This window comes from Sturnus vulgaris, chromosome 4 (genome assembly GCF_052056855.1).
Source record: "Sturnus vulgaris isolate bStuVul1 chromosome 4, bStuVul1.hap1, whole genome shotgun sequence".
Lineage (NCBI taxonomy): Eukaryota > Metazoa > Chordata > Aves > Passeriformes > Sturnidae > Sturnus > Sturnus vulgaris.
The window spans coordinates 41,453,005-41,466,337 of NC_142246.1; the positions used below are offsets into that span (position 1 = coordinate 41,453,005).

General features: G+C 36.2%; 1 protein-coding gene across 7 annotated transcripts in view; it reads right to left on the reverse strand.

Annotated features, from left to right (window-relative positions):
- Positions 1-13,333, reverse strand: part of GRIA2 (glutamate ionotropic receptor AMPA type subunit 2) — an 88,964-nt gene that overhangs the window by 28,660 nt on the left and 46,971 nt on the right. For all 7 annotated transcript variants that reach the window (XR_015803190.1, XM_088163671.1, XM_014883691.2 and 4 more), the window contains exons 5-6: positions 10,643-10,696; positions 8,175-8,336 (exon numbers count right to left, since the gene is read on the reverse strand). Coding sequence is in view for 6 of the 7 variants with exons in the window: in XM_088163671.1 (XP_088019797.1) it covers positions 8,175-8,336; positions 10,643-10,696 (216 nt within the window). In the remaining variant the exon portion in view is untranslated. The remainder of the gene's footprint in view (positions 1-8,174; positions 8,337-10,642; positions 10,697-13,333) is intronic.

Genomic DNA, 13,333 nt, shown 5'->3' on the forward strand with positions numbered 1-13,333 from the left:
TTTTATTTTACACTGGGAACAGAGGTTTGGTACTTTGGTGTTCCATTACAGTAAATGAAAACCATTTATTTGGATTTGAATTAAAAAGCTTTACAGAAATAACAAAAAGAATTATTTGGATTTGAACCCACAGCATTTTACTTATAAAAGATGCTGTTATAGTCTAATCGTGCCACTGCCTATGGAAAATATACATACTAACAAAATAAATCAGGTTCTAGAATGAGTTGTGTAATCTTGATTTTAACTTAGAATAAACATGTGAAACAGCAATACCACTAATGATAAAATCACCTTGAATTCACTGTAAAACACAAAGAATATACAACTATACAACTTTTTAATTTTCAACATATAAATACACCAAACATTTTTCTTGAAGGCTAAGCCAGCAAAGTATGTCACTCTTCACTTTTCACAGTATTAAAAATCAGCAGGATGCAGCAGCAAAAACTGAAGCCTTTGGTCACAGTAGTGAGTATCTCCAAGCAGGAGTATCTCACAGAATGAGAACAAAATGTACAAATAGAAAGCCAAAAGAATTCTCTGAAAAAAATACACTCCAAGAAACGGATTTGAAAGAGTTAAGTTTGAAGTGGTGACGTGTGTGTGGAGCTGTTTGCCATTTTCTTGTGACTGTAGGTTTTGTTGAGTTTTTTGTTAGTTTGGTTTTTGGGTTTTATTTTTTTCAGGAGGGGAGAGGGAGGAAAAAACCCAATTGACAATCCTCATCATATATACCGTGGTGTTGTAAGAATTTTCAAAATATGCCATTTAAAACTAATAGTAATAATTCAAGTCTTAAATTTAAAACAATAGGGAGCAAAAAAAAAAAGAAACAAAAAAAACCCCTAAAACACAATTCATAAACCACAATTCCCCATTTTCATTATCACTCCTCATCTACCCTAATCAGGAACAAGAGACCTGTTGTTTCAAGATGAACAGCTTTTTCCTGTTTGCTCCAATTTAATTTCCAAGAAAAATACGAATAGAATTGAATACAGCATTCTTACCAGGTTGCTGATTTCACCAAGACATAGTTATTGTCAAAGAATAATAAACACTTGATTTTTACTTTTCTGTCACTCCATGCTAGGTAATATGGGCAAACTACCTACATTAATAAACCTACATGTCTCCTCTTCTTGTTCATTTAAGCATCCCTAGCGCTTCTCCTCCTCCCTTATTCCCCTGACTCAAGAAACTTTCAGTCACAGATGCCTCTCCAGCTCTGAGCTGCATCACTTTTCTGTGTCTTTCACTCACATTTCAACAACCTCTTTTCACTTTGCTGACCCCTTTTTTGCATGACATCATTCCTCCTCCTACTACTTTCATCTTTGTCTATGACTGCCTCTTCTCCTCTTATCTCCATTTCTCCATCAAGCTCTACTGTCCTAAATGACATTGATCTTTGTGAGGCTAGGGTTATGTCTGACCTTGATGAACACTTCAATAATGAAGGAATAGTAGTTTTTCCTGTTTATATCCACCAGACGAATTGCTGGTTGAGAAAAAGCAATACAGTGTTCCTGGGAAAATAGGCAGGAGGAATCCACTGCATTTTATTGGCTGAAGATCCTTAACAATTTATAATTACTAAAAATAAGTGAATTCAAATTCAAAGAAACATAGCTTCATAGATCAGGACTTGGCTCTACAATTTTTTGAAGTCTGCTTTAGCACAGTTCAGCACTTTTACTGGGTCAATTGGCCTTTTGCATGTCTGAGACAAATCTACAGATATTGCCCCAAACAACCCACTGCTTTTGGTGACTAAAGGTTCCATTCTTTAACTGAGTTTTCTTTAAAAAAAAAACAACCCAAACCAAACCAAATATGTTGGAATGAGTGATTACTTACACAAAATAGCCTTAAGCTATTAAAAAGAAACACAAAGTTTAAGACTGAAATTTCTTATGCTCATTTTTTTTTGTATTTATTTTTTCAAATAGAGAAGACTGAATACTGGGATTTGAAAGCCCAAGAAACCAGGTAGCTGGAACACCAACTGCTAGATGCATATTCTTTTTATGCTCAGGAAACCAAAATGCAAGGACTGACAACAGGCAAAACAATCTCAAAAATCTTCAGTTTTATAAGGGCACTTAGGAAAAAACCAAAAATATTCCAGATCAGTTCCTTGGTTCTAAGGCTCGACCCTGTAATAAATACTAAAAATTATCCATTAAAAATAAATAAATCTTATTTATAAATCATTATGATCTACTTGAATGAAGGCATACTCAATTATATTTTTCTATGAAAACTGTAACAGGTGCAACAGAATATCCCTTGTAACTCTTACTAAAATTCATGGCATTATAAAACCATTTTCCAACAGACTGCAATCATAAGAGGCATGGCCCAAAAAGAAGGTATTGTCTAATTCATCAACTAGACACTTTTGCTTTGTCATCTATATTGGGACAAAATGAGTTCTGAATTTTCAGTATGAATAATTGTTTTCAGTGTTTTCTTCTTTGTTCACATTGCTTTCTTCTTTGCTCCTTATTAAAAGTGAGTCATCTAAGTGTTAATTATTTCTGCAAGGTAAATAATTGTGTGCTATTATATTTTTGTATTTTTTTCTTCTGCATGTTATCTGTATTGCATCGTTGAGGTAAATTAGCATGGTATAGTTAAACCAGCATCTTTCAGTTACAAGCATCATTACTCCTGACTCCTGGTTCATAATAATTGCCTAAAAGACTGTATGACTTGACTGTAAAGAAGAAACTTGAATATGTGAAACTTCTGAAGACAAAATCAGGAGGTAAAAACAATTTAGTGTTCTGTTATCTTAGTTATGCATTGGTTGGGTGGGGAAAGAGATTATGAAGCCAGAAGTACAATCATGAAAAGAGAACATCTTAAAGATAATGGGCCAGCATGGAACAGTTACACCTATCTGAAATAGCTGCAATGAGTACCAGGCTTGTTATCATCTTCTGACACAATGTGATTCTCTATGAATCTGAGCTGAATTAGGTCTTCAACTAGGCAGCCTGAATTTTTTTTTTCTGTGTGCTGCACATATTTTCTGTATATATCACATGCAAGTTACCTCAGGTACTTCAAGCCTCAGGTTGCTCTTAGAAAACCTTGTCCCAGAGTAGGATGGCTTGTAGAATAGAGTATTGCAGTTGGGACAGACCTACAATGATTATCTAGTCCAACTGCCTCAACAGTTCAGGGCTGAACAACTCTTAAGTGTTTTTTAAACAGAATTGTCCAAATTCCTCTTAAACAGATAGGCTTGGGGCAGCAACCAGCTCTCAGGGAGGACTGTTTAGGGTGTTTAACCACCCTAAAAAAATGAAAGAAATGTAAATAAATCCTTCCAAAGGTCCAGTCTGAACCTGCCCTGCTGCAGCTCTGAACCATTCCCAGACATCCTCCTGTCACTGGACACCAGGGAGTAGGTCTCAGCACTGTCGTCTCCACTCCCCCTCCTTAGAAAACTGTAGAAAGCAATAGGGTCACTCCTCAGCCTTCTCTTTTCCAAAGGAGACAAGCTCAGAGACCTTAGCTGTCCCCAACAGGATATGCCTACCTGAAGCTTGGTACTTAGGTGGGAGTTGGCAGGACACTAGGTGCCATCAAAGCTGTTATGTCACTCCCTACCTCAGAGGGATGGGGAAGAGATAAGGGCAGGGAGAGATCACTCAGCAATAACCATAACAGGAAGAACAGACTCAACTTGGAAAAAATTTAATTACCAATCAAACCAAAGCAGGATAATGAGAAAATAAAAAATTAATCTCCAAACATCTCAACCCACTTCTCCCTTCTTCCTGGGCTCAACTTCACTCACAAATTCTTTATACTCTGTTACCACTGTGGCACAGGGGGATGTGGAATAGGGATGCAGGCTGTTCAGCACCCATCTCTGTCATGCTTCTTTCTCACAAGGTGGACTCCTCACGCTTTTCCCCCTGCAGAGAGATTTCTTCCCTGGCACTTGATCCACATCCTGCCCTGTCTGCAGGGCTGTTTCTCTCATATATTGTCACTCCTCCCTCGGGCTGCTGTTGTACAGCAGTTTTTTCCTCTTGAAGATGTTATCAGAGGCACTCCCACCTTCGCTGATGAGCTCGGCCCTGGCCAGCAGTGGGTCAGTCTTGGAGCTGGTTGGTATTGGCTTCACTGGACATGGGGGAAAGCTTCCAGAAGCTTCCCACAAAAACCACCTCTGTGGTCCCCTTCTACCAAAACCCTGCCACACAAACGGAATGCAATTTATGTCTCACTAGCCTTCAAGAGATACAGACTGAGCTTCTTTTGGCAAATGGACCAAAGACTGCCCCTCAAGAGAATGGGTTAATCATATTAGCAAATTGGAGCACTTGGATGTGAATGGATGTGTTGTCTTTCAGTGTCCTACAAGATCAAGAAGCTTGCTTTAAACATAACAGTCTGGAACAACATTAAGGCTCAGAAAGTCCAGCATGTTTGTAAATACACAATCCGGATTGAAAGAAAATTTCAACTTAGGCCTTTATAGAACTAAACATATATTTTTCTTTTTGCTACCTGCTCAACTCTATGGTTCAAAATCTACACATTAGCTCTTCTAGAACTGCATGCATAGACTTGGTAACACCCTTGGTTACAACAGAATTGTTTTAAATTTAATCTGAAATAAACCATGTATCAGCGTTAATTTTGAAAGATGTAAAAATATTCTGTGAAAAGACTGCAAAGCACTCAATTTAAAAATCAGCATCCTGCTTAATCTTTAAATCTGGAGCTTTTATCAGTACAAGTATAGTGCAGCAACAAATGAGATCAGGGTCTTTTCTCATCTATGTCCTAATACAGCAATTTTTTATAATTAATATTTTATAAATTGTAAAGATACATTTTTAAAGCAATTTGATACAGGTCTTCTTCCGGGCATCTGTGGAAGAGGCTTTCAGAAATGCTCTTCCTTCTTGAAGAGCATGTTCCTTTGAAATGCACTTTTTCTTAGCATGTCTTTCTCTATTTTCAGGACTATACTTGAATGTTGCGATATGTCTTATCAGTTCAGTCATAGTCCATTGACTTGCATTTTGTAATGTGAAAGGAATGTACGCTTACTTTTGAGTTACAAAAGGAAGATAACACAACAGAGTTGCAATGTTTTTGTCTGCAATGATAGAACACTTGCAATCCCAGGTATAATATTACCTGTTAGGGGCATGTAACCACCTCTCCTTTCTATATTGATGATGCAGGGCTTTTGTCAGCCTTCCTATCTGCTTCATACAGAATCTGCAGTGAGAGTTTCTTAGATTCCACGGGACTGGGAGCAAAAGTTCATTTATTAACACTGGGAATTTGGACAACTACCTCAAAATCAAAAGGGGAGAAAAGTTATTTGTAAGATCACTTAAGGGACAAGTGGGAGACCAGTGCATTAACCTGCTCAGTAATCTAGATATTTATATAGTATTCCAAGTAGCAGAGGGTAACACAGCTAGAATAACAATATAAGAAGGAATGAAATGCTCACAAAGGATAGGCAAGAAATGCAATTCAGCACGAGTTGATGAAAAAATCCTGAACTTAACAGTAATTATTTAGTGGACAGATATGGTATGAGCCCATCTAAATCGGCAGCAGCACAAGAAAGCAATGCAGAGAAAGATTTGGCCATGTATCCCGTAATAAATATTTCTCATTAGTGTCATGGGGGTGAGCAGAGAAAAAAAAAAGCAAGAAGAAACTAATATGAAAGAACCCCCTGAAATGAGTACTGTCTCTGAGACACATTAAGCCATTATTTCCATTTCCTCAGCATAGCACTCAGATGTGTTGCAGTCTGGCATTTCAAAGAGGTACCAAATAGAAAGGTTCCAGAACAAATGACAAACAGGATCTGAGAGAAGAAAATTCAAAAGAAAAGGGATTATTTGGTTTTGTAGGGAGGAAACCAAGGCAAAAAGGGGGGGGTTGCCATTTTCAAATACAGAACAACAAAAAAGCAGAACTCCCTCAAAGCCATTAGAAACATATATAAAGGAGTAATGGATTGGGTGATATAAATTAAGGTTAGACAACCTAATTAAGGTTAGACAAAAGCCAAACCAACATCATTTAAGTGCTGAAATAGATGCTTGGAGAAGTTGTGAAATCACTACTCACAGGAACTGCACAGGTTTATCTGATTCTGCCTTCAGGCAACGAGGACAAACCGGGTGACTGCTCAAAGACCTTTCTTGCCCTGTTTCTATGATTTCTGTAATTCTGCCCTGCCTCTAGCTCCGTCAAGGATGGGAATGAAATGTGACATATCTATAACCCTACCTGTAATGACAAGCAAAAATGACAAGTAATACGCGTATAAGGGCGAGATGGAAAGCTACACAAAGAAATACGGTAACTGATACAATCTATGTCACCAACTACTGCAATATACATCTACACTTTCCTCACCATCAATACCTGTAGCATTTATAAATTATCTGGTAATCTAACATAGATCTCAATTTATTGCATGAGTATAAATGCAATCCAATAGACATATCTGGAGCAAACAAGATAAAAACGAAGAGAGGTTGCTCTTTTAAACTGAATTTAAAATGTGTTCTAAATTAATGAAATTCAGGAAAATTAGCGTTTCAATTACTTTACTTCTCCTATCCATAACAAAATAAACCTCAAAAGCAGAAGATATTGCAAGTACTCTTCTTCAACTCTTTCAATTTCTACTAGACTTGAAAGGACTTACCATGGAAGAAATAAAGTGAATACCTGTGACAGAGTTAGAGATTTTAATACAACATTGCAACCACTTCATGTTATCTAACACACATGCAATTTCTCTCTAGTGTAAGTAACACCAGAGTCCTTATAACTGTGTCTCACCCATTAATTTTTCCATCATTGTTAAAAACTGCATCTTGGTTTCAGTTTGAGTTCTTCAGCATAATCATGTGTTTTATGCATTTCCCTATTATTATTTCCAGACTATGATTCTGGCACTCAAGAATCAGAGACGAAATAATTCTATTAATTCCTCACAGCCACACCTCTTCTCTTTTTCATAAATGAGAGCAATACAGATTACATATCCTACACATCTGTAATATAAATGTACTTAAAGACCTGACACAGACTCCAGTTTACTTTTTCAAACATAAGTAAGAAATTCACTACTCGTGTCATAAAGATTTTAAACTACAAAAATAACCACAGAAAAAAATCACTTTGACTAAGTTACCACCAAACTTGGCCTCATAAAAAAGGAATCTATATTATTTTTTAAATTAAAGTTATGTGTTTTAAAGAACTTTTCTACCAGGCCTTTGGAAAAATGATTCTTCCTTCCATGCTGAACCTTTTATTCATTTCTTTATAAATTAAGAACATGCTTCATATTAAAACTATAGCACAAAAAAAGTTATGGCTAGAACATTTGCAAATTATTTTTTGTCTTTTAGAGCTATGAAAGAATGTGTTCTTATCAAAATTTCTGATTTTATTACTCAAACCAAAAATTATCTATCATTAAAATTAAATTATTCTTTTTAATGTTTTGCAGCCACTAATTGATCCTCATGATGGTTAGAGAAGGTACTATTATCCTTGCTTATCCAGAAGTAAAACTGAGGCAAAAAAGCGTAACCATTTGCCCAGTGTCACATCGTGTGTCACAGAGGTCTGAAATCAGACCACGATTCTGTACGTCAGGCATAGCATTTAATTCTGTAAGTCTTTGTAGGACTTAGGCATCTGTCTCAAAGGAACTGCCTAGCCATTTCTTTGGGACATTATGTTACATCAAAAAAGTGCTAAATGTGTGCTCCCCAGAAACATGATTAACATTTGTCTTTAAACATTTCAAAATACAGAGAAAGAGAAACATTCAAAATAGAGAAAGAGAAAAATCAAAAATAGTAGATCTAGTTAATCTATTGTCATACCTAAACCAATTACCTAACAAGATTTTAAGCACAGATTTACAGTGACACAAGAAAAATTAGGTTGTCTCAAACACTTTTAAGAGTATAGCATCTTTGCTCAATCAGTCCTAAGACAGAGAATATTAAAAGTATCCCAGATAAATACAGAATTGTGTTGGCACTGCTGATTTTCAAGGGCTTTCTCTGTCTCTTGTGTTTCTATTCCAAACCCTTCACTTCCTCTATTTCCAGTGCAGTTAAAACAAACATAAGACATACCTTGATTGTACTAGTGTGTGCACCAGGATATTCTTTCTCCTCCAGTGTTGACCAACGTTGTATAAATTTTGACACCATAGGATCATCATAGTCAACTATCTGAAATCCTGAGACATTAGCTCCTCCAAACTGAATTTTTGACAAATCTCCATCAGTAAATCCCTGAGCACAGAGAAAATTATGTCTATTATTTCAATAGCTTTGGCAGTTCTCTCAATAGTGTATAAAAAGAGAGTTACCATATGACCACTACTGCAGAAGAGTAAGCCAACATTTTCCTCAAACTGGATCCAACTTAAATCCTGGGCTGCCAGGATTAAGTCATCAGCTTCATCAGCCAGCAACGTTTCTTGCTGCCCACTAGACAAACACTGTTATAGACAGCAAGGGCTGAGTGGACCTGTCCTTGCCATGTTAACTTCTTAAACATCCTGTTAATCTCAAGGGGACCACTTAAGTGAGAAAGGGAACATTGGACATGAGTAACAGGCAAGCAAGTTTTGGACAGGAATACTTACAGCCACAACTGTATCCTCTTAGGAACTCTAAAGCATGTGTAAGGACTTACAGTCTGCATTGCCTTCTCCCTCTGACATAAAGAACTACTTCTCATTCTTACAAAAAGTTATTATGTTCTGTTTTCTGTGTTCTGTGATTTAACTTCACCCAAATAACCGTACAAATTCATTTACATGAAATAATGATGTCAGACACTTCATTATAAATGAATGTTGTGAGTGAATACAAAAAGAGGCAGCAACTTCAAACCACATTATCATAAGTTGCTACAATTGCTATATTAGATACTCTTTAATTATTGTGTATTAACAATCTTCATGTGTTGTTGCCTGCTAATAAAAAAACTTCTACACACATCATGTAACTTGACAGTTGAACAGGAACATTCATTGTATATTCAAACCTCTTCTCCATCTATCAGCATTTTTTTTACTTTCAAAATAGATCAATTTATTGAATGACTGATCAGACTGGGGGAGAATATTACCACAGTTCAAAAAGAAGAAAGCAGGTGGATTCCGTGAAGATGATATATGATTCAAATGCTAGATAAGTTTTCTTTCCGACAGAATAAAACAAATTTTTAAAATCACTACCATAAACACTTTTATACATGATATTAAACAGCTTCAAAACACAAGATTCAGTAATTTTTAGATCTTATGGACTTACTGTACAAATTTAAAGCAATGGCTAAAATAGCAACCAGTTAACAGAATGAAATCTACTGGGCACCACTTAAAATTTCCCTTAAGACTCAAAATACTGCTTATCCAACATTTGCAATGCAAACCACAGATGTCTAATAGATAATTTTTCAAATTTTGTAAAACTTTTATTCCTGCTTCATGAATATCAGCATCTCAACTTCTTTATCCAAAAATTAGTTATTAAGATATAAGAATGAAACCCTAGTGTTCAGCTTTTTAAAGAGGCCTTTAAAGCATAAGGCTTCTTTCACACTCTGGCATCCACATGACTCTTCAGAGGATGGCCCGCCTGGAGGGGGAAGTGTTTTCATCAAAAGCTGGGAGGAGACGGGGTTATGCCTCAAGTGCCAGAGACACACCATGCTCCTTCTGTTTCCTCAGGCTTCTCAAAGAACTATGAAAGACAGTGTCAATTGGGGCACTCTGGGCCCTGCTGAAATTTATATCAAATACTATTACAGTTCCAGAATAAATGATGAAAAAAATGGTTTGGTGGCACTCACACTTAGACAATCCCCAAAACTCTCTTCTTGAACAGGGTAAGTGATATTTGAGCATGCAGAATTTTCTTTGTCTATTACAAAAAACCAACTGGATTAGTTCTCCTAGCTTCAGTAAGTGTTTATAGACTTTAATATCAGTAAAATGGCCCTTCACATTTAGACACAATTTCAAAAAAATTACCTTGACAGAATCTACTGAGTTTTCTGAACTTTCCCCACAGGAACACTATTAGCTATACTATCTGATCACCTATGCTCAAGAAAACATTAATTCAAACTGATTATCCAGCCAATCTGAGGGATGAAATATGGAAATCTGAGATTAACTAGTCTAGCAGAATGAAACATGAGAACGATGATTCTTAAGCAGTTTAAAAGTTGTTTGAGAGGAATTATCACCTTGCTTAATGAATGTATCATCCTATGATGCAGAGTTATTTTTAAATTTTACATACCATCTTTTTCCAAAGTACGTAGAAAAAGAGAAGTTCTACGGAAGGTCTTAGCAACCTTCATTCCCATTGATGGGAATATGATAAGAGTCATTTAAACCCTGAAAAAACTCAGCCAATAAACAGATACAATCTCAAAACATGTTTTCATTTAGAAAGGATAAAGACATCTAGCTTTTTTTTTTTTTCCTGTTTTTTAAAATTTAAAACAAAATACTAGTTGACGTGCTTCCATAAACAGTCAAATGAGCAATACAGGTATTTTTAATACTAAGAATGCTTACCAGATTTGCAATGATATAGTGGTATCCTTTAACATGTTTACCAATTGTGATAACCTGCAAAAAAGAAGAAATATCCCCATAATGGAGAACGTTTACCTGATATACAAAGACTTGAACAGTACAAAATGCAGTATGATGTAAAAGCTAGTTAAGAGTTTATGGTATACAATACTGAGTTTGTGTGATGCTTTATCCTTTATTTTACCTATTGCACCACTGAACATACCCTTTTGCTGGTACAAATTAGCCACAATGAAGTCTAAGTCCCAAGAGGGAGAGTCCGTCCAGACACAGGAGCTGAATGCTAATTACTGTGGTGTGCATTAAGGCACAACCCAGCCAGGAGACAGCGGGCATCACACATTAGAAACGCTGTGCCTCACAGACTCCTGGTAGATTCTGCCCACTGACTTTAATGAATTAGGTCGAAGCCTTGTAACACTCCAAATGTTTATTGCCCTAAGTCTTCCTCATAATCTCCCTCAAAGCCAGCTGGTGGTTTCTCAACAGTCTCTGCTGGCAGACCTGTAGCATGGATTCTTAACCCAAATAAGCCGAATTAAGACTATGTCTGCATGGGAAAGTTTGCATTTTGAAGCTAAGCACTTCTCCAGAGGAAGGATGTTTAAGATAAGAGGAGTCTAGAGGTTTATTCCATCTTTTGAACAATGAGAACAATGAATTTAAAGTAAGAGAGGTTGACTCATTCATTTCCTCATTTAACATATAACTAAAATATTCAGACTAGGTATCCTGAAACTTTTATCAGGGTACTAGTTAACAACATTCCACATACTTGGTTTAATTAAGTTACAGAAATATAATTGAAAGCAGTTTTAACACTGAGTTAACATTACTAGAGTTTGAGACTGAGAGGGATCACATTACATAGGCCATGGAAGTAATTAAATTGTTCCTCTTTGGAGGTCAATATATGATATATGAACTTAACTACCCTAAAATAATCATTTGGATCAGACTACTTAAAACTAAATACTTATAAAGAGATTTAAAAACTATTTTCAGATGTATTTCTCACATAGCTGCTGTGTCCAAAGAAATTTTGGTTAGACCAAATAGATTAACTCTTCTGTATGAAATATTTCTTCATCATTGGTACCTGAGAAGACAACTAATAGCTGCAAGCCTTTGGATCAATGCTCAGTAACTCTGCTCTAGCTGCCACTGGGTACTCATTAACCCAGCTTACTAAAGCTTGCCACTTGTCCATATGAAACACTAAGGATGGTGCCAGTTAAAACTGAGAAAATTCTGTGGTAGTACCAAAAGCCATGATGAAGTAGCTGTGCACATAAAATCTACTCAGCAGTTTAGAAAACCTTCTCTAGCAGGGATAGACAAGTAATGGCAGTAATTACACAGCTGCCCAAAGGATGTTATCAGGGTGAAATGAGATTCCTCAAAGGAAGCTGCTTGAGAAGAGACAGAAGCTATATCATGAAAAGCATGGTAACATAGACCTGCCAGGTCAGAGAAGAGGAATATAAACTCGTCTGAGGAGAGCTGGGGAACAGAAATATTTTTCAACTTACAGGAATCGTTGAAATTTGGAAAAGAAACTATAACACAGGACAACAAATAGGAATGATGAAGCAACTTTGCAAATATGTTTTGTGGCTATACAAAGATCCAAGGGATACAAAGCATAACTGGGTGAACCTGAGGCTGTCACCTCAGCTTAAAATATTTGCAGGATAAATCAAAGCACTAAAATGAAAGATTTGTTCAACAACAGAAAGCAAGAAACAAAATGAGGAAGTTGTCCCTTTATGTATTGAACATGCAAATAGAACTTTGGTATTCAAGGAAAATCTGATTAACAGAAAGCCTGTTGCATTTCTCGCAGTAAAAGTACACAGAAAAAGGGATACTGACATGATGTGTACACTTCAGGCATCCTCATGAAATGAAGGAAATTTCTGAGGGTTTTTTTTCAGGGCAAGAATTAAAATAATTTTTTTAAAAATAAAGCTGGTATCAAAACAAGACCTAAAGTACACTGCTATTAGAAAAGAAAATCAGAAGAACAGACACAAAGGATGCTCATAAGCCAAGAAATCCATTGTTCAGCACTTCATTTTGAGAGATGGAGAAATTTAATAGAGAATCAGTTTTTTAGACTTTCTTGTAGGCTATTTGAGAAATTGAAAGTGGGTTCACCTTTGAATGTAAGGAAGGGAAGTTACTGAGTGTAAGGATAAGAATAAAGTAAGGGCTTAAAAAAGAGACCAATGTGCAGAAAAACTAGGCTATTTTGCGAAGAGAATTCCAAGACTAAACCCATATGGAACAGCTGAGAACAGCTGAAGAGAACATATTCCAGGGCACAGCAGTAAACTATTAAGAGGAGAATAACGAACTAAAGTTATGTTAACTTACCTGTGAGGCTGATTTGGTTATCTAGGATTCTTCAGTGACTTACAAATCAAACTAGCAGAAACAAAATCTTAGCCGTCTGTATGCTTAAGCAGTAGCACAAGTCTGTAGGGATAAGCTGAGAAGTTCTAAGCATCTAAAAAAGGCGGAATCTATCAAAGTGCAATTAGGGCAAGAAAAATATTCCAAAACTGCAATCAAAATAAGCAGATAAAGACAAAAATAGGTCTATTATGAAACAAAGACAGTAAAAATGAGTGGTAACTGAAGGGTAAAGAGGGTTTTTGTCTATAA